Below are 21,871 nucleotides of genomic sequence, written 5' to 3' on the forward strand. Positions count from 1 at the left end.
ATTATTGTCTAATAGTTCTTCGTTAGGAGGCTCTGCATGTCATAGTCGGAAGCTGCAGTGTTCTTAGCTGATAATTCAGAACATACAAATTCAGATAGTGGATGACTAATTTTGCTGAAGAATTTAACAATATCTTACTTATTTAGGGACGATTTTTACTTCTAAAAACTGATTTTTTAATCATTTTTAATGAGCAAATCATGGACTAAATGATCAAATATGGGGATTTGTTTGGCTAAGTTTAAAAGTTTTCTTCTATTCTTGTTTGATAATTCTGTCAAGCCTGCCTGGTGCAAGCATGTATAGCACAAAAAGTATTTTCAATGGTTCTCTGCCTCTCTGGTTACTCTTGGTTAGCTTTGCTTGGCGGGCTTAAAACTATAGGTAGTCTTATTTATAGGAATATTTTGTTTTTTTTCTGACTTGTAAACTTTGTTCTGTTTTGTTCTGTTCTACTCATATATACTCCATTTGCATGTTGCTTTCCTTCTACTGCTTGTTTATGCTAAGGCCGAATATTCACTGGGTCCTGGACTATATTTCAGCTATCAGCACTTCTAAAGATATGAAAAATGTCTATTTATTAATAGTAAATTGTCTAATCTATTTTATTTGGAGAGAAGGGAACAATAGAGGATTTGGCCATCAAATTCACTACCAAAATACATTTATTCAGCAAATTATACGTGTTGTTGAGCTTAAAATCAGGTGGTGGAAAAATTATCGGGTGACACATGAATCTCTCTATGCTGGTGGAAACAATGATGGATAATGATGATAAGTTTTGTTATCCCTTACTTCTAATGGTTTTCTTTCCCCTGCATGGCCTTTGTTCTTCTTAAGCAACCGGGGGTATCCAGTGCTTCCTTGGTTTCTTTATTTCATTATGGGGATTTATTTTGTTGTCTAAATCCATCCTATTCTCTTCGGGGATGTATTATCTTGGTTTACTATTTTTTTTATTCTTGTGCTTATCTTTTAGAACAATGCAGAACGAGAAATGCGCCCGTAGTCGAACAGTGAGGCATATAAAGCCTTGTAAATCCCTGCCTCCTAAAGGGTACACCTGTGTGTCCGTAGGATGTATATGGCCCAATGGACATAACCATTAGCTGGAATCTGAGCCTTCCCAACTACAGAATCTCGCGGCCACTCCAAAGAAGAAGACTGTAGTTAACGATTACTAAGTAACCTCAATTGTCCCTCTGGCTCAACTATGTGTGTCATGGGCTCCAAGATGTCACAAGTACCCCAACTGACCTAAGCGACGGTGTTCTCTAGTGGGATGTAGTCCCGCACACTTCGGTTTGAGGCTACTAACCCACCTGCTGAGATACTCAAACTCCATTGAATCTACATAACACTCCGGAAGTATGGGGAAATGGATAAATTAAGAAGCTGTGAAAAATGTCATTTCCCCCACTTTATATCCTCATGTTACTCTAATTGTCCCAGACATCGACATCACCCCGAGGGTCCTATCAATCAATGACCTCCCAAATGACAACCTCACTAGGCTCACCAGGAGGCAAGTCATCAGTCCTCTCCCAATGAAACATTTCCTACACAAGAATAATGTGAAATTGCTTTAAGCATGAATATGACGAGGTTAAATGCATAAAAGAAGAACTACAAGTGGCATTCAATGGTGTCACAACAAATGTGGCGTGCTCTATACGCACACCACATTTGTTTGGGGGGCATTTGCTGACCCCTAGTTATCAACCACTCTAAAATAGGCGAAAACAACGATTTAAGCAATGTGCGTGCCGGTACAGTGTGTTACCTGAAGAACCAAACGACCTCCGAGACTTACAAAACTTTTTAATATTATTTTGAAGACTAAAAAGATGTTAAATGAGTGGAGGAGTGTGTTGATTCATATTTTTAAGAATAAAGGTGATGCATAAGAGTGTAGAGGAATTAAGAGGATGTTTGATTAGTTGAAGAAGGAATTCAGTGTAAGAAAGTAACACATTATATTTGAAATACTTTGATGCACGAGTGCAAAATAAATGTGGAGAACTTTTTTTTGTTCTACTTTAAGTAAAATCAATCCATTGTAAAGTATAACTGATGGCGGCTGGTAGTGGTGGCAGCAGGCGGTGGTTGTGGTCGGAGATCGACGATGACTACTGGCGGCCGCCACTAGTGGTAGCAGGCGGCTGCAGCGGGCGACGAAAAGCAATAAAGTTCTAGTATATTTAGAAATCACTCAAATCTAAAGAACTTCAAATACACTAAAAATGAACCAGAAGATGAATTCTAAACATACCAAAATTATACATTGTATTTTGTTTACTTAAAACAAAACACCAATATTCTCCAAACCCCTGCACTTGAAATACTTTACACCCATTTTACTACATACCAAACATCCCCTAAGTTAATGTGTCATACATTAAAATTATGGCAGAGAATTATTGAGCTAGTTTACGACGTGATACTAACTTTTCTCAAAATCAAATTGGACTCATGTTGGAAAGTCTAGTATGTAAGCTATACATTTATTGAGAGATTTGATAGAGAAGTATAAGGAGGATCTACATATGATATTTATTGATTTAGAGAAAGAGAAATCATATGATAAAGTTTTAAGATGAGTGCTCTAGAGAGTTCTAGAAAAGAAAGTAGTTAATAAATAATGTTTATATTCAAATCATTAAAGATATGCATACAAGAGTTGTTACTTATGTTCAAACACAATATGGCTCAACTAAGTATTTTTCTATTTCAGTTTGATTACATCAAATGATCAGCATTAAACCAATATCTTTTTACTTTAGTCATGGATGTTCTTACTAGACATTTATATGGGGATGTTCCCCGGTGTATGATTTTTGTCAATGATATTTTCTTGTTGATAAGACTAGAGAGGGTATTGAAGAAAAATTTGAATTACGGAGGTCAACCTTAGAGTCTAAAAGTTTTCATTTGAGTTGATCTAAAATTAAACACATTGAGTGTAATTTTAGTAGTAATAGATCAAATTGGAGGATTTTGACTTTGGACGATCAAGCCATTAATAAGAGTAGATATTTTAGTCTTGGGTCTATTGTTCAAAATGATGGCGAAATAGATGGGAATATTATTAGTATAATTCAAATTAGATGGTTGAAGTGGAGGAATGCATCGAGTGTGTTGTGTGATAGAAAAGTACCCTTAAAACTTAAGAGAAAATTCTATAAGATGGTGGTGAGACCTGCAATGTTTTATGACGCAGAATGTTAGTCATTAAATAAGCATAAAGTTATGTGTTTTTGAGATAAGGATGCTTAGGTGGATGAGTGGCTTCACTCTTTGAGACAAAATACGAAATGAGTATGTACTTTAGAAGGTTGGAATAGCTCTAATGATAGATAAGATTAGAGAGACTCGTCTTAGATGATTTGAACACATAAAATGTCAGCCTTATGATAACACAATTAGGAGAGTGAATATAAAGTGGTTTGATTATCATGCTAATAATTGGAAAAGTTTAAGTTTCATTGATGGTGAGGGCCTTACCATAGCGTCCTTCCATTCTCCATAGCATTAATGACCCCCAAGATTGAGTTAAACATGTAGCCGAGTGGATGTCTCCAATAGGCCAAATCGAGTGTCAGATCTAGGACAACTCATCCACTACAAAGTTTATCAAGACTTTATTTGAGACGAATTTCTTAATTGAAAACTTAAACTATCAATTAAGTGATTTTAAATTTAAATTTTATGTGTACAATATATGTATGAATCTATTTTAATTGATCTAAATGTCCAAAAAAATAATATAAAAATTAAAATTTTTATACTAAAATATTATTTTAAAAAACAATAAAAAATAAATTATTCAAAATGAAACCTAATATTTTATATGTGATAACTTTCTTACTATTTAAAACATTCTAGTACAAAATTTTATTTTCAAAAAATATTTATACTTAAAATCCACTTTAAAAAAACAAGTAAAATGATATGTTTATAATACTACAAAATAATCACTGTCCCAACACTTTGACTTCATCTGAAATAAAATTTTATTACCTTTTAAATCAACTTTAAAAAACAATAAAAAATTATCTTAAACAAAATCTTAAGCTTCATTTAAAACAAATTTTTATATTTTAATATTAAGATCACAACACAAAAAAAAATTGAAATAAAAAACTTTTCTCTTGATGTCATAGCCTACTGAGACACAACAATCTTTCAAGTATTGCCCAATACAGCACACAATATGCGAAAAGGCCGCTTAAGATAGGAGAAATTATTTTGTGCAGATGCCGAACGTCATTTAGAGACCAATCAGTATGAGCCACGTCAATACCACGGCTCGATACGGCTCGGTACCGCTTGGTAAAGCTGACGTGGCTCATTCTAGTTGGTCTCTGAACGGTGTTCGACATCCGCATAGAATAATTTCTCTTAGATAGCCACAGCGATATAACAACGCATTACACAATCATTTAAATCATTAAACCAGCTGTTTCCCTCCAGGAGAACTAATTTTATTATAAAGCCATCAAATCTCCAACTAAAGCTATCAAAAAAAAAAAAAAAAGAGCATCTAAGAGAATCAAGTGTTAGAACCTGGCGATCCCATCATAATCTAGACTACAAAAAGCAAAACTGTCTATGTTTTGTCAGTTGAAATACAAACAGGGAAATTCTCCTCTGGCTGCCTGCGCCACATGAAATTTGCTGCTTCAATCCAACGAGGATTAACCAAGAACTTGTTATTTTTCAAAGCCCACCAAGACTTCTGAGTTCCCGGATCCAGCGAAACAATGTGAGTCACAGAGGCATCCACCTCCTTCAAGCAGATGGCTCCCAATTGTTCTGCCATCTTCCAGATCGCCTCCTCCTCCGGCGGTGAAGTTGTGTAGAATACTCTGGAGAAAACTATAACACAGCCATGCAGGATTTCCTGCCGGAGCCTTTTGAGAACCTAGAGAAAACAAGATTGCATTTTATTCAATACGTTACCGGGCAGGTTTTGATAAAGACCGGAAGTTTCCAAGTCACTCAAAACTGCAATATGCAGAAGAATAATAATAGTTTACAAGGTTTTCTAAGTGCAGTTGAAAGAAAAATCCATGGAGCAACTTAGGCTTCGTTTGGTTCCCCAACATGTTTTTTTTTTTTTTTTTTCATTCTTAAACGGAGGTATTAAGACGGAGAAGTTGAATTTTTTTTCTTCTCAAATTGGCGAAATACGGAGGTATAGCAAAAAGTGTTTTGAAAAAGTCGCGTAAACAAACAATAAAATAGTAACTTTTTTACCGATTGAATTCGGAAACAGAAAACTTACGGACAACCAAACGAGGCCTTAAACAAATAACAAACCGGGCGTGACAAATACAAGGTATAGAATATCAAGCTCATTGGGGACTGTGAAGAAAGCTAATAAGTTAAGCATGGAGGTGAATCTGCACCTGTCTGACATCTCTGGATAGGAGATCAGTACCAAGGTCCTAAACACACAAACAAACAGCAAAAAAATGTTGGGAGAAACTTCAACAAGTAGTTTGAAACAGAAAATCGCATAAAATACTAAATTATACAACTTACCGGATCAAAAAACTTCTGGTGAACACGCTTGAGGACGCCAAGAATATTGGCAAGTGCGCCATCAGACTCCCTTTCATCTTGCCTTAATTCTGATAAAGATTTAATGCCTAAACCAAATATGCGGCAGCTAGAAGCAAAGAAATGATACTTTTCCATCAAAATCAAGTTTTCGCTATGTTTATTCCACACCTAATCAAATCAAATAACCAGCATATAGTTGTCAATATTAACAAACATATATACATATATAGTGAAACATGCATGTCCTATAAAATGCATTTCCATGTTCCCATAGAACACACCAAAATATGCCAGATAACTGAAGGGATTAGGGTAAGATTAACGATGGATTGATGATAGGAAATACTTGAGTTTGCAAGTAATCCAAGTAGAAATACTTGAGTTCACAAACAACTCTAGCAATAATTGATAAAAACAGCGAGAATAATGCGAAAATCTCGCTGAAATCAAACCAAAAAGATAGATTGCAATAATGGAATCAAAGCAAGGCAAACACAAAGCAAGATACAATTGATCCTCAATTCGAGAGGAGGATCGTTCTCTCCCAATCTCTAGATGATGGAACTAGAGCCCAAGACGCCAAGGAAAACTCCAAGAGAATAACTCAAAGCATGCCTCCCCTAACCCTAGCCTCTTCTTCTTTAAATACAAATCTTCCTAATAAAAGACCAATAAAAAGCTTCCTAAAATACATTAATTCAAAATAGTTTTCCTTTGTGCTAGCTGCCCCCTTCCCTCTCTTTAATTTCCGCCCTAGGGGGGGCCACAAGCTTGGGTGGGCGACTGTTTTAAGGAGGTGGCTTAGCCCGTCTCCTATAGACCTGAACCTGCCCTGGACGGTTCAGGAAGAACCATATCAATTGACAAGGATAGGCATTTTGCAAACCCTTAGCCTTGGAGCTCAAGTAAAGGCGCCATTATATCTGCCCAACCTGGTTTGATCCTATGTGGAAGAAAATGCATGTAGAAAAACTCACCCATTACTGCAACTTACTATCTTTGCTTTGAAGCACTATCCCCTCCATCAACACTTAAAAATATTGAAGGACAACCTTTTTCCATTCGAAGGACATAACAAACTCTTCCTTAATGAGTCAATTTCCTCTTTTGCAAGGATAACGTGGGATGCTATATTTTTTTCACATTTTTATGAATCCTTATGTGCTTGTGCATGTGACTGAATGGACGGTAGGTGGACACATCTGAATGGATGTATGATGTGTGCATTATAAAACATGAAAACGTGAAACTACCATCAAATAAACCAAAAAATTATGACGAAGATGTTTAATGAAAAAGAAAACAAGCCAAAATAATTACTTACAATCTTTGTATCATCAAGAATCACTACATGACTTTCTTCTTTCAATACAACATCAAGTCCTTTCAGATACCTTTGCGTTGAATCAGATTGTGATATCACTTTGCAATTAAAGTACACCCCCATAGGATCAAGATGCTTCACAATTTCCAGTGCATAAGAACGCTCCGCCATAGTATATATGTACATATCAAACATCGTATTAGCTTCTTTCAAAAAGTTATGGACAAAAGGCCTCAACTTGGTTAGAATGTGCAAGCCATCCAATTTCAACAAGCTTCTCTCCGGAGCATCTACATCAATGCCATCAGAAAAACAGTTAAAAGAATAGACAACGAGTTATTATGAAGCCATTTATGTGAACAGAACATACTCCGCAATGATTCTGCTTCTCTCAATAAGTACTGTTCCTCAGCAGAGACATCAGTGAGTACTGTCGAATTGAGAAGTGTGTGGTCCAAATCTAAAATCAGCACTAGTTTTTTCTCACGCAATAGGCTCTTCAGATCTGCTCCACGCAATCTATCAATTTCACTAGTAGCTAGCTTTAAATCCTGAAATTTGGCACATAATATGCAGATAAAAGTTCAGTGAAAATATTTTTTTGGTACAATGATCGTGTCAACGTCATAAAGGCAATTAGAAGGAATCAGTAAGATTAAATTTAAGAAGAAAAAATTAAGTTCCGGTAAGGCCTAGTTTCCAAGACTTCCTCTTCTCAAAACTAAGCAATAAACTGTAATTGAAGTACTTGGCTCAAATGGGGTATAATGTACAATGTTGAGCCAGAAAGATTGCCCAAGTTAACATGGATTTGTTATATGTTTGCTCAATCAAACATCTTAGCAGTGCCAAAAAACCTACAGCAATGGCATTCCAAAAAAGGATTTCAATTATGCTAAATGCATTGTGATATTAAAAAAAATAATTAAAATAAAAATAAAAAATAAGTCATAAATTCTAATTGAATGCCTCTGGCTCAAACAGGTTATGATACCATTTTGAAGAAGAAAGATTGCTCAAATTAATATATGTTTGTTAAGTTCATCCCAGCAAACATCTTAGCAACAAAAGACTATACCAATGGTACTCTAGACAGGATTTGAATTATATGATACATGCATTCTGATTTGTATAAAAATAAAGATGGTAAAAGTAGCTACAAAAATTGGATTGTGCATTCATCCTATTGGTATTTAAACATAAATGATGTCTATAGTAACTAGAAAATTATTCAATTCATTAGTAAAGAAATAATTACAATGAAGGGCCAGCGACCCACATATTAAATTCTGTATGCATATATTCTATTATAGCATAATACCCCTCCAAGTCACCAATCAGAGTGAGCATACCTTCCTTTCTTATTTTTGTCGCATGTCCAAATACAATAATGGAATGAATGGACAATCAATCCCTTCATTATGCTTGAGCTGATTTCACTAATTCCGTTCTTATTTCTATCGAGTTAGCAATCCATGGGATTTGTGTTCTCAACACTCCCCCTCAAATTAAAGGGTAGAGTTCAACCATTCCAAGTATGCATATAATATTTTTGAATGTAGGATAGCAAAGATCTTCAGTAAATATGTCAACGAATTTGACTATTTGTAGGAACATATTTGGTTTGAGCATATTGTGTACTGGATTGCAGGGAAATATTGATGGTAGACTTATTGTCACAAAATATCCTTGTAGTAAATTCTCATAAGTCTTTTCTATTTTATTTTTAAATCTTCAAGTATAAATTTAATTCATAGAAATTTAAAGGTACATTGAGCAATTGCTCTGAATTTAGATTCAGTGCTCTGTTTAAAATTGCGCAATTAGAGGCACGCCTCAAGGCGCGCCTTTGCGCAATTTGACCGAAAAACGCCTCGAGGCTTACGCAATTCTTCACCTGGCTGAGGCGTACGCCTCACCTGGACTGAGGCGCGCCTCAGAGGCGCAATTGCGCAATTCTAGATGAGGCGTACGAGGGAAATATTGATGGTAGACTTATTGTCACAAAATATCCTCGTAGTAAATTCTCATAAGTCTTTTCTATTTTATTTTTAAATCTTCAAGTATAAATTTAATTCATAGAAATTTAAAGGTACATTGAGCAATTGCTCTGAATTTAGATTCAGTGCATGACTAGGAATAACCATTTATTTTTTACTACTTACAAGATTTGCCTCACAGTAATGTGGACTTAGATCTGTACATTGTTGATCCAACATAGTTAGCAACAATGTAACTTTTAATTTGTAGATTTTTCATGTTTTTTGTAGAAAATTCCCTTTTAGAATTTGATTATATATGCTAAAGAACGATCAGTAATCAACTTGAAGGTAATATTCCTTTGATTTGTGCATAAATTGAATTATGAGAGCTACTGCAGATGTGATGCCAATATGGCGTGGAATAGATAAATTAGTTTCCCCACTAATATTTGATGTTGCCTCATGTCAACTTTTGTTCTTTCATCTGTGTCGATTTTTTTACCTAATTCAATTGGAGTTTCACATAACTTGTAATCGGTTATTTTTATTCTAGTCAAAAAATTCAGGATATATTTTTGTTTAGAGATGTTCTTTTTTCCTAAAAGAGCCACTTTTAAACCCAAAAATTATTTGAGCTTGTCAAATTCTTCAATTTCAAAGTCTATGACAAATTTTTCCCCAAATAATTCTTTTCTTTCATTGTCATAAATCATAATGTGCAACAATTATATCATCAGCATACACAAAAAAAATTAAATTTTTTTATCAATGGAATGCCTTATGAAGAGTATATGATCTGCTTGCCTTTATTTAAATATTCAATTCCATACATATCTTTTATAAATCTACTAAACTATGCCCTTGGGGATTATTTAAGGCCCTATAATGCCTTCAAACCTGAATTTCTATGAAAAGCTAAAGAATCTTAATAGGTGATCCATATCAACTTCTTTTTCGTCATCCCGTGTAAAAAGGCATTTTCACATAATAGTATTGTATGGACCATCGGGGTTTAAGAAAATAAGAATGTGAATTTTATTCATTTTAGCAACATGAGCAACTACTAGTTGATAATCTATTCCATAAAATTGAGACAAAATAATGTTTACTAATTTCAAAAATCCCATAATAAAGTTTTCAATATTAATATTTATAAAACAAATAAAAATTTCATGTGATTGGTGGCTCCTGAATTCAGTATCTAGGTTTTAGGGGAACTAATAGAGGCATTAAATATATGAGCTAGAAATTGTATCATTTTGAGATACAAAGCATGACCTGAAAGATTTTTCGAAGCTGAGAAAGTTCCTTTCATTGTCAATTTCTCTTAAGTCTCGTCTAGTTCAATAACATAAACCTGCTCTTTTACTTGGCCTTATTTATTTCCAACATAATATTGGAGTTTTTCCTAGAGTTCCTAACTTCTCTCTTGGATATGCTCCTTTTTTTTTGCAATGATTGCATCAAAGATTAATTTTGAGAAAATGCCTTTATCCTTATTTTTTACAATATTTTTTGACGGCAAGCCATTTTCCTTGAATTCATGTGATTTTCAACGCTAACATTTCAAATTTAGGTGTCAAACACTACTATAATTATCCGGTTCATATAAGTGAAAAGACCTCATTCAAGGATTGTAGGCTCTCTCTACTCAAAATTTGAATGTGAATTTGATCAAATTCAATAGAGTACTAAAAGAAAATAAAAAATAATTTCTCTTTAAACATATTATTTTAGAATTACAATATCATCACTACACGTCATCTTGAGATCTTTGTGGCAATCTAGTTCTAATATTCAATCTAGCACAATAGCTACACCTATCCGCTGGAGGGCCTAAACCCCACTTGCTTTCATCTAGGGGAGACTATGATTGGACTGTTGTAAACGTCACTATTAGGAATGCCCCCTTGAATCAACACCAGCCTTTAATTCATTTCTTAAACCAAGATGCCTAAGTCATCCAGCATGTCCTTAGTACTTCAATCCTTCCTAAGATTGAAGACGGAGCCAATGTTACTCCACTCTTATCCTTGGTTACCTATTTTATTATGTCTGACACCCAATTCAATGATGTCCACATGATTATCAGCTACTTTCAAAATTTCACTGCCATCCATTGCCCATTCACCTGACGGAAGCAAATATTCCCTTAAGACATCTACTTTCCTATGTCCTAAACCAAAATATTAACTTGTCTATCCTGGCACTGCATACAATTTCCCATATTCTACACTGATAGCACGTTTCACCTTTTATTTTACCGACACAGAGGAGATGAGACAACAAAAGAGCAAGAATTTGATGAGGAAGGGAGAGGCCTTCCCGCTCCACCACCAGCTCTAGCACCAGGACACCTTGCATATTAACGAATGCAATCAACACTAGACTTAGATATAGCAGCAAAAAAAAGCACTTCTACAGCACCGCTAGCAGCTATAGCAGCAGCATGAGGCTAATAGGGAATGGTTCAATAAGCAATTTACTGCTCTTCACAAATATTTTTAGCCGCCACCACCACCACCATCTGATCAGGGACCATCTTACCTCTAATGCATGTGATGTGTTGTAGTCTGTGTTGGTTTATTACTTTTAGTTATTTTCTACTTTTCTGCTTATACTTTATGTTTGTTTGTTTGGTTGTTCCTCCTTTCTGGTGATGTCAAAAGATAGAGTAGATGTTGGTTGTAGATTGTTCATATTTTATTTAGTTTAGTGTGCTTCTCCTATATTAGTGTTATTTGTGTTTGTTTGTTGCTTTCCTTTCTGCTTTTAAATAAATAAATAATTAAAAAAAATTAAAAAAAATTTGGTTTCCCCTATTTTAAAATTAATCACTTAGCGAGAGGGAGATTGTTGCAATCCAAGATCCCGAGCTTATGATTTTAATGATAACAAGCATTATTGATTACCTTTTAATTTCTCCTAACATTTGTGTTGTATATCCGTTTTTATGTGTACTAATATTTTAGATACGTCATACACCATGCAAAAAGTTTCAGGGCTCAAGATTGGATAGAATAAGAAAACGTTTTATAAGAGTCTATATTTTTGCATTTATTTTTTTTTACATTTCATAAATCAAAATCCTGTGAAAAGTGTATGTTAACTTGGCGATTGCACACACACAGGAGAGAGAGAAAATTGAAGATAAAATTTTTCTGAACTAATCGTACCGTACGATCCAGATTGTACTGTACGATCTGGTATCAAGAAAAATGTTTAAAATGGCTAATTATATAATTAACATTTTTTAAATCAATCATACTGTACAATCAGTTTAATTTGAAAACCCTAACAACCAATTAGGTTTAGCTAAGTATTTAAACTTTCAAATTTTGAACTGATCGTACAGTACGATATGAAAATTTATCTAAATTAATCAGTGTTATTAATCAATCAAATCAAGGTTTAATTAATATTACAAATAGTACAATACGATATCAATCATACTATATGATTGGCATATTCAATTTTCAATCGTCTCAGCGAACGTCCAAAACGAAACTTTGATTTTTGAACTAATCATCAAATTAACTTATAATTAATATGTTAAACTATTTAACCTTAAAAACTAATTTGGATTAAGTTTTTTTTTATATTTATTTGGATTAAGTTATTTCACAATGAATTCATGTGTTTGGCCTTCTAAGAAAAATAATAACATTCATAATAACACTAGGAGCAAAATAGCTAGGGCGTTGAAATGTTTCTTGTTTTTCATGTTTTAAACTTATTGTTCATTCGTACTATATCTCAATGCAAAATCAATATTGTTCATCTCAATTTATGCCACAAAACTAGTATGATGCCAAATTTCATAATGATTTGGCCATACATCAAACACAAACTAAACACCAAGAGTAAGTCAATATAACAAGATAAATGAAACATGAATGCTATAGATTAGCACTAAAAAAAATGAAACTTTATGATTAGAAGTTCATTTAACAAGTTGTACCTTATGAATATAGCCAAATGCCAAAGCTGATCCATTATCCTCCTCCAATTTTCCACATCTCATGCACAATCCTTTAAAAAACCCTGGATGTGGTGGGCATATGTCCTCATATTTAGGTTTTAACGATGAACCTACAAAAAATATGCCTTTTAGAATTGGATACGTATGAAGGTATACATTGACAATCAAAATATTGGCAAGGTTGCTTAACAGAGTCAGTAATCCACATTGCTGCTGGATATTTACATGATAAATGAGAAGCTGAATGTGAACTAGAAATAGATTAATTTCTTTAATTAGATATTTTAATGGTTTTGTTCAATAAAACCTTCTCAAATCATTTTTCCGACAAATGAAATCACAAGACCCACCAGCAACCACAAGTTCTTCCTCTCCTATATGTATGCAAGACATTTGGTTTGCAGTGAGCATTAAGTTAACAAAAACATACGATTCACTCAACAATTGGCACATTTTAAGCCAAACATAATTATGCTAAATTTTTTATATAATTACATCATTTTCTACAAGGATATTTCCATCAATGATTATCATCATACAATTTAAGAAGCTAATGTTACTAAAAGAGAAAATGATCAAAATGGTCCTTAAACTTTTTATGAAAGACCAAAATAGTCCCCAACTACATCAAAGAACAATTTTGGTCGGTCAACTCCTTAAAGAAAAACCAAAATAGTCCCACCATGGGACTATTTTGATTCATTTTTAAAGACTTGATGGACAAATATAGTCTTTTAATATAGTTGGGGACCATTTTGGCCCTTTTCTCGATACTAAAATGTGTTCCAACAATTTCAAAATGTATTGTGTGACAACAAGGGGCCTTCTATCCTTCATATCACAAAAACTGAAAGTCATAACAGAGAAATTGAATAATTTGCCTTGGCAAATCAAATGTGCTATTTTAGGGGCCAGAAACTTCATCAGCCATCATCAAATTGATTGTGTAAAAGGGCAAAATAATCAATGAATCAAATTGGTGGATCGGCCAAAAACCATTTAAATTGTGAGCAGCGCAGCTATGGGAAACTGATTTTGTGTGCGCATATACGAGAATGGAAATTAGGGCAGGGCGGCCAATTGTGAATATAAAGGATTGGGAAAGCCAACATCACCTTCACATGTTCAATTATCATCAACATGGCCACACCTTCATCACCCTGAACTTTAAAATGCTTACTAAATTATGGGTAAGGAAATTGGTAGGGGTCCTGAAGTTTAAAATGCTTACTAAATTATGGATAAGGAAATTGGTAGGGGTATCAAAATGGGTTGGCAGGTCCGACTCGAATCTAGAAAACTCAAACCCAACTTTTTTAATAAACAGGTCAAAAACATCAACTCAAATCTGAGCTACTAACAACCCGAATTACTCGAACCCGACCCATTAACTTGTTTTGGTTAAAAAAAACATAACTTATAAATTATAAAGTTTAAGTTATTTGATAAAAAATAAGAAGACTATAATCACAAGTAATAAAAATTAAAGAAACAAATATTAAACAGGTCATTTTTGGGTCAAAAATGATTTCACGAGTCAACCTGAACCTAATATGTTTAATAAACAGATTGATAAAACCCTTAAACGGGTCAACCTGAACCTTAATTTTTCGAGACGGGTTCGTGTCGGGTCAACAGGTCGGATCATTTATTGACACTCCTAGAAACTAGACAGCATAGCACCACATTGAACAGGAAAGTGGCAAGTATACTAAGCAATAATCACATCTTCACTTCATCCTCAAAAAAAGGAAATAGAATACTAGAACCATAAAAGGATATAGAAAGAATTTTGATAGGAAATACTTGAGTTCGCAAGTAATCCTTACGAAAATACTTGAGTTCGCAAGTAACCCTAACAATAAATTGGTAAAAACGGCGAGAAAGAACACAAGACGATAATGAAAGCAACCCAAAACAGTAAATTAGATAAAATCAAAGCAAAATAAACACTAGCAAAGATACAATTGATCCTTTATTCGAGAGGAGGATCGTTCTCTCCCAATCTCTAGACACTAGATCTCAAGCCCAAAACTACCAAGAGACTCCAAGAGGAAACAATACTTAAGCATGCTCTAACCCTCACCTCTCATGCCTATTTATAGATTAATTCCAAACCTCCTTTCCCAAAATAGATTAATTCAAATAAATTAATTCAAACCTCATTTCCCAAAATAGATTAATTCAAATAAATTAATTCAAACATCCTTTCCCAAAATAGATTAATTTAAATAGATTAATCCCTTGCCTTAAATAAGATATTTTATTTAATTAAATAGGGGCCCACGTCCCTATGGCTTAGGCAATTAGAAAGGAGGCGGTTTGAACCGCCTCCTGCAGGTTGATAGGCGCCGACCTATCAATTTACTGGGAGATAATGATATTGGAGAGTCGTCAGCAAGGATGCCAATGCAACAAACCTCAGAAAAGAAGTGCAAAGTTTCAAACAATACTTAAAGAAGGTGATGGAAGCTGATGTTCTAAACAGGAAGCTCGAACGCTAGCCAGAGAAAGTTTCGAGTGCAAGGGGACAGAATCATCATAAAAAATCCATTGAGATAAGCCACAGTCTTCGCCATTATTACGCTCCATATTAAGTTTGACAGGAACACATTTTTTGTCCAAGAACTGCTAGCATTCTCAAGATAATAAAGAAAATAAAAGTATAAAAAATGGCCCAAGCACAATAGTTGACAAATCATTGAGTAGTTCTACAAAGCACTCAAAAGCAGCTTGCTTCCTATAGCAATTTGCAACAAAACAAAGCACAGCACAGCCAACATGCTCAGCTGTACTTCAGTTCAAAAGCGTGCACTATATATGCATTTCAAACCACACAGATGTACAACAGTCTAAAAGACAGAACAAATATATATTAAATTATTATAATCCTATTGGCTAACATAGTTGAAAAAACCAAAAAAAAAAACTCAAAATCTTCTCTACTTTTTTCAATACACCATAAACAAATGCAACAACCGGCATCCTTGCATCATCATTTTAGTTCCAACTATAAGCCATCCACCAGTTGTCCCTAGTCTCCCACCTGCCCCGTTAACTTGCAACAACTGCAGTTATTTCTAGCATTACTTACAAAGATAAGCAAGCTAGAGTGAAATTAAAAAACCATTAAATTTCATGCCATACTGTCTAATAAAAAGAAAAGGAAAACTAAAACGAATATATCCTCAACTTAATGTTGAATTAAAATGTCAGGACTGAAATAATAGAGAGTTAAAAAGAATATTCCCTTTCAGATAAGAGTGACAATTTACAGTGATAAACCTCATCCCTCTCTTAACTGAAGCGCTTCCATTTCAAATTAGATGTCATGGCATAATTTGCAATTATAACCTTAAAGAAGGTTAGATATGAAGTTATTTAGTAAGCAAAAAACAAATACATAGTTAACTAATGTAATCAATAATTATTCTAACAGTGAACTTGGAAAGCACGGAGAATACAGAAAAGCGACGTTGGAATTAGCCTGCACAACCCAGAAATGAGCAGGAACTTGCTAAAAATACCACAACGGTCATTTTAGTTGGGTCTGCATGCCACAACAAACAGAACTTTTATGAGGTCTCCCAAAGGATGGGTAATCCAGCCGTCCATCAAGTGCAAGGCATGGATCTCAGTGCACTAGATATCTGGATCCCCATCCTCATTCGAGGACAAGCCCCATATAAGTTTTGTTCATCTGCAATTCCCAAAAAAGCATCCTACTTATGTTGCATTAAAATTTTAAAAATGATTACAAAAATAAAAGGCATAAGAACGAAAATCTTTGATATGTTAAGATTAACATGTATCATTTATAGGTTGAGATCTTACCGATTCAATTTCTTGGTACTCAACATTTAGTTCATTGATTTGAGACTTTTATAATTAATTTGTTAATAAAAGTTGCACACCATGATTCTTATGAGTCAGGGATTCAACTAATGGTACCAGTACTTTCTTCGACAGTGGAGAATATTCTGGGCCCTTCAATCTCTACAGTATCCTCTGAATCCAACTTAGGCCTTTTATTCCTGCAAAATAAAAAGCTGTTTGAGTTAAAAAATCTAATAAAGTTAGCAGACATGACCAAAAATTTTGTATTAATCATGTTGCCTGTTAGGATGGTCCTTCAGGTGGAATTGCATAAAAGAATCACTATAAAAGTAGGAATAAAGGACATAAAAGTAATAAAGGCCTACAAACTCTCTTCACCTCAAAGAGCTAAAACGATACAACTTTGTCCTAAAATTCCCATTTGGTATAATTTTAAACCAAGTAGAATAATGAATATTTCATGAAGATCATCAAATTTATAATTTGCAGGTTAAACAACACCAAACCTTGAAAATTCTAGAACTTTACTCCTACCCTCCAACAAATTTTGGAATTTTAGTTCTTATAGACCCAACATCTATACTACTATTATAAAAGGGGCTTGAGTTTCCTTCCCTAGCAAATCCTAGCCCTCCATTTTATTTCTTATAAAATTTTATTATCCATCCATTTCATTATAAATAATTAATAAATCAATAAATAACTCTTTTTATATAAAGATCATTCTAAATTAATTTTCTGCACGGTTTACCATAAATTTTCTGTACGTTTTACCATTAAAGCTCATTCTATTAATTTTACATTTTTGGCATGTTATACAGTAGCCGACCCCATGTAGTGGGATAAAGGCTTGATGTTGTTGTTGTTGTTGTTGGCATGTTATACAGTGCCGCGAGATTCCCTAAGTTTAATTTTTTAATTCTTTTGGATGTTTTATTAATTCAAAGCTATATAAGATAGTATTTTATTAATTCCGTTTCGTGCAAGTCTAAACCTATCCTAATATCGCCTTCGCGTCTTTGTCTTCGCGTCGTCATCCATACTCTTCGGCTTGCCCTAGCTTACTCCATTCGCCGAGGTAGGTTTCTCTCCAAAATTTTTGGACTCTTAAACTTCTTTCACGTTTGTTCTTCCCAGCAATTAATCACCCGTATTTTTATTTCGGAGTTTCAACTTCTTAAACATTCTAGCTGCCTCCGCTCGTCGTCATCTTCTCCGGTAGATTTCTTTTTCTAAATTTCTTTAACGTTAGTTTTTCCTGGCATTTAATCACCCGCATTTTTATTTTGGTGATTTCAACTTCTTAAACGTTTCAGGATCATTTCTTCAATTAATTCGGTCTCCTGGAATTCTTCAAAGTTTCTTCACTATTTGGATGCATGAAAATGAATTCAATTGTCGAAACGTTTCAGCCTCCGACCATTCAATTCCCGTAAGATGACTGTCGCATGTTCTCTTTCTCCCTTATATATATAATTGGTAAGATGACTGTGGCATGTTTTCACTTTAGCGCTTTCGTGATTTGGATCTCAACTCTTTTTGCTTCAGCGAATCTATACTATTTCGGCTTCAAATTTAGGTAATTAATTTAATATTTTTTGTCCGAATTATGTTTCTGAAAATTGTTTGCAAAATAGTTATATTTTTTTGTTGATTACAGTAAACTTCATTCATCACCTCATGCTTCCTATTCCTCAAATATCTTAAATATATAGTTGGTAATAAAAGAATAGTACCATTAACATTATGCAATCAGGATTTTGTGAGAATCTGTACTATTTCGGCATCAAATTTAGGTAATTAATTTTTTTGTCCGAATTATGTTTCTTAAAATTGTTTGACAAAATATTTATATTTTTTTGTTGATTACAGTAAACTTCATTCATCACATCATGCTTCCTATTCCTCAAATATCTTAAATATATAGTTGGTAATAGGACAATAGTACTATTAACATTATGCAATCAGGATTTTGTGAGTATTCAACCATTATTCCTTAAAAAAGGTGTGGTAATTTTAGGGCATAAAATCTTCATTTAGCCCAAACTCTATTGGTAGTATCATATCTAATATAAAATTTGTCTTCTAAGATTTTTCTCATAATCACTCATATAATAAAAAGGGATGGGTGATAATTTTCAGAGTCAATAATATAATTAACATTATGACAAACACATGAAAGATATTAGTAATGGAAATTTTCTATTAACTCATTCATTAAGTTTAGATATCAACGAATAATTATATATGGCCTACTCTAAGAGAGAGAATACATCACACTGTGTTGTTAGTGGTGAGAAATATTTCCTATTTAAAAAGAAAGAGTGCAACTAATCTATCAATTGGAATACAATGAGTTATTAAGAATGTTTAGAGGTAGAAATTTATAAAATATATAAATCACTAGCAATTATGCATCCCTCTCCTTTTTAATGTTTAGAAATAGTAATTGGAATACAATGAGTCATAAACAAATATTTCACTTTATTTTTAGGATTATTTCCATAAATTATCTACATCTAACATATTGAGACTGTGATTGTTCCTGCTTATTTATCATCTACTTTGGGCCTAAGGTAAGTAATTTGCACCTTTAATTATTATATTTTATGAAAATTTATAATTTCTGTGAAATTATGCTTTCAATATTCTGTAATATTATTATTTATAATTCATTTTTTTTTTGTTTTACATTAGTTTTTATACCAACATTTATTTTCATGACATTAAATTCTTCACATAATTTGTTTCTAACTTTATTATTGGCATTTTTAATTAATTACCAAGATTTGCACAAAATTAATTACCAATTTCTTAATTTAAAATTAATTGTTAAAATCTCATTGTTTAAGAATGTCAATTAATGCTTCATTTCTCTTCTTTGAGATTAATATTTCTAAGAATTTTTGGGAAGCCCTGGATGACTATTGCCTCCTGCTCTTTTGTGCAGAATCTGAGAGTGGCCCATCACAATCTAGCTATCTTGACATAAATAAAAGGAAAAAAAGAAACGATAGTTAAGTGTTCAACAGCAGATAAACACATCTTATATGCCGCAATTGGTTGATTAGCTAAATGATGATTATAAGATTGCTTTTTTTTTTTACTTTTTTTTATGTAATTTTCATTTTCAATTGATTTTGGAAACATGTCCATAATAGTGAATGCATATGAGAACAGGTTGTGTTATTTAATTTTTTTTATTTCCTTGATTGATTCCCATTGGTTTTTTTCTTTATTTGGGTAACTATTGGGTTCCTTGTTAATTGATTTAATGGAGCATTATTGTTGCTATTTGCGGTTGGAATGTTCATCCCTTATGGCACAACTCTTCACTGTTATAGAGAGTGTTGCAGTTTATTTCCTACCATTCAAACTTATTTTATCATTAGAAAAGCTAGAGTTACTTGTCTTTAAATTTCTAGAATAGAATTTAAAAATCCGATTTATATCTATGAGCTGGTGATTTCATTGTTATTTCTATGGATAATTCCTGTATGTATCTATGAAATTTACATTGCCACTGTCGGAATTTTCCTGCCTACCTAGAGTTTGGGTTTTCTTTTAATAAAGTGAGTGGCTATCAACCTTTCAGAAAAATGCATAATTATAAAAACTTCATTTATGGCATGTAATGAGAAGCTTTTTGCCTAAAAAATTATATTTTTTTTCCTAATTGTTGGGTTCCTTGTTGGTTGATTTAATGGTGCATTATTGTTGCTATTTGCGGTTGGAATGTTGTTCATCCCTTATGGCACAACTCTTCACTGTTATAGAGAGTGTTGCAGTTTATTTCCTACTATTCAAACTTATTTTATCATTAGAAAAGCTAGAGTTACTTGTCTTTAAATTTCTAGAATAGAATTTAAAAATCCGATTTATATCTATGAGCTGGTGATTTCATTGTTATTTCTATGGATAATTCCTGTATGTATCTATGAAATTTACATTGCCACTGTCGGAATTTTCCTGCCTACCTAGAGTTTGGGTTTTCTTTAAATAAAGTGAGTGGCTATCAACCTTTCAGAAAAATGCATAATTATAAAAACTTTATTTATGGCATGTACTGAGAAGCTTTTTGCCTAAAAAATTGTAATTTTTTTTCCTAATTGTTGTGTGCATTATGTTTGATTTATGGTTTTTTGGTGGTTTTAAGTTTTTTGCGGATATTTTTATTTGGATGATCATTAAATTGTGAGGTGATTGCTTTTTCACATATCAAGCTTTTCTTCCTCTTTGGATGCATCATAATTGTCCATGTTATTATCATTGATAAAGATTCATGAGAGCCTCCTTTTTATCCCATGTATATATTTTGTAGGTCTTGTGCGCAAAGAAATTGCTGATGATACAGAGAGAATAATTGGGAGATCCAAACAAATATCTTATGTTCCCATCCATCTTTATATTTATAAACCCAACGATATACCGTTCTTAAGTTTTTTCTAATTTATGTTATTATATTTCCAATTATCACTCTATGTTGATAATACATTGAATTTTTAACCCTGAATCAATATTGATATGGTCATATTAGATGGCATAATGGTCATAAACTATGTCATTTTGGTGCATATAAATTATAAAAATTAAGATTATAAATTATAAACATTGAAGTTTTTACCAAAAATTTTCTTGAATTGCTATAAATTATAAAATTTAAGAATATAATAATTATTGGAATATTCATTGAGGTATAGTTGTACTTGCTTCTCTATTCAAAAAGAAAATTAAATTTTGTAAACTATTTTTTTATTTTTTAAAATGTAAATATAAATCGTTTTGATAGAACATAAAATTTTCAAAATTTATCTCATATAAAGAGAATAATATAACATATTGATTACAATCATGATAAAAAAAAAATCACAAATGAAGTTTAATCTTATCAAATTTATTATATTACCAATTTTCTTATTGGTAATTTGATTTTAATATTATTTGTAACAATAATTTTATAAAATGAAATATAATGAGTAAAAAAATAATTTTCTCTCAAATATATTCAGTTAATTTTTTTATTTATCATTAATGTTTAAAATTTTACTAACATGCAATTAAAAAAAGAACTTATAACTTTCAAGAAAATCCGGCTTAAAAAATAAATATTCTATTTATTAAAGAATTTAATATCAAAATAATTCATGAATGATAGAAAATTCATATCATATAAAA

General features: G+C 32.7%; 1 protein-coding gene across 3 annotated transcripts in view; it reads right to left on the minus strand.

Moving 5' to 3' along the window:
- Nucleotides 1–4,433: 4,433 nt before the first annotated feature.
- LOC110100636 (RNA polymerase II C-terminal domain phosphatase-like 4) overlaps nt 4,434–21,871 on the minus strand; it is a 23,901-nt gene continuing 6,463 nt past the window's right edge. For all 3 annotated transcript variants that reach the window (XM_020828234.2, XM_020828239.2, XM_028693710.1), the window contains 7 exons: nt 16,811–16,893; nt 12,839–12,969; nt 7,266–7,446; nt 6,896–7,185; nt 5,551–5,739; nt 5,415–5,453; nt 4,434–4,927 (listed from right to left, as the gene is read on the minus strand). In XM_020828234.2, coding sequence (XP_020683893.1) covers nt 4,613–4,927; nt 5,415–5,453; nt 5,551–5,739; nt 6,896–7,185; nt 7,266–7,446; nt 12,839–12,969; nt 16,811–16,893 — 1,228 coding nt within the window. In that variant the 3' untranslated portion in view covers nt 4,434–4,612. The remainder of the gene's footprint in view (nt 4,928–5,414; nt 5,454–5,550; nt 5,740–6,895; nt 7,186–7,265; nt 7,447–12,838; nt 12,970–16,810; nt 16,894–21,871) is intronic.

This window comes from Dendrobium catenatum, unplaced genomic scaffold (assembly GCF_001605985.2).
Source record: "Dendrobium catenatum unplaced genomic scaffold, ASM160598v2 fragScaff_scaffold_338, whole genome shotgun sequence".
In the NCBI taxonomy this organism is placed as follows: domain Eukaryota; kingdom Viridiplantae; phylum Streptophyta; class Magnoliopsida; order Asparagales; family Orchidaceae; genus Dendrobium; species Dendrobium catenatum.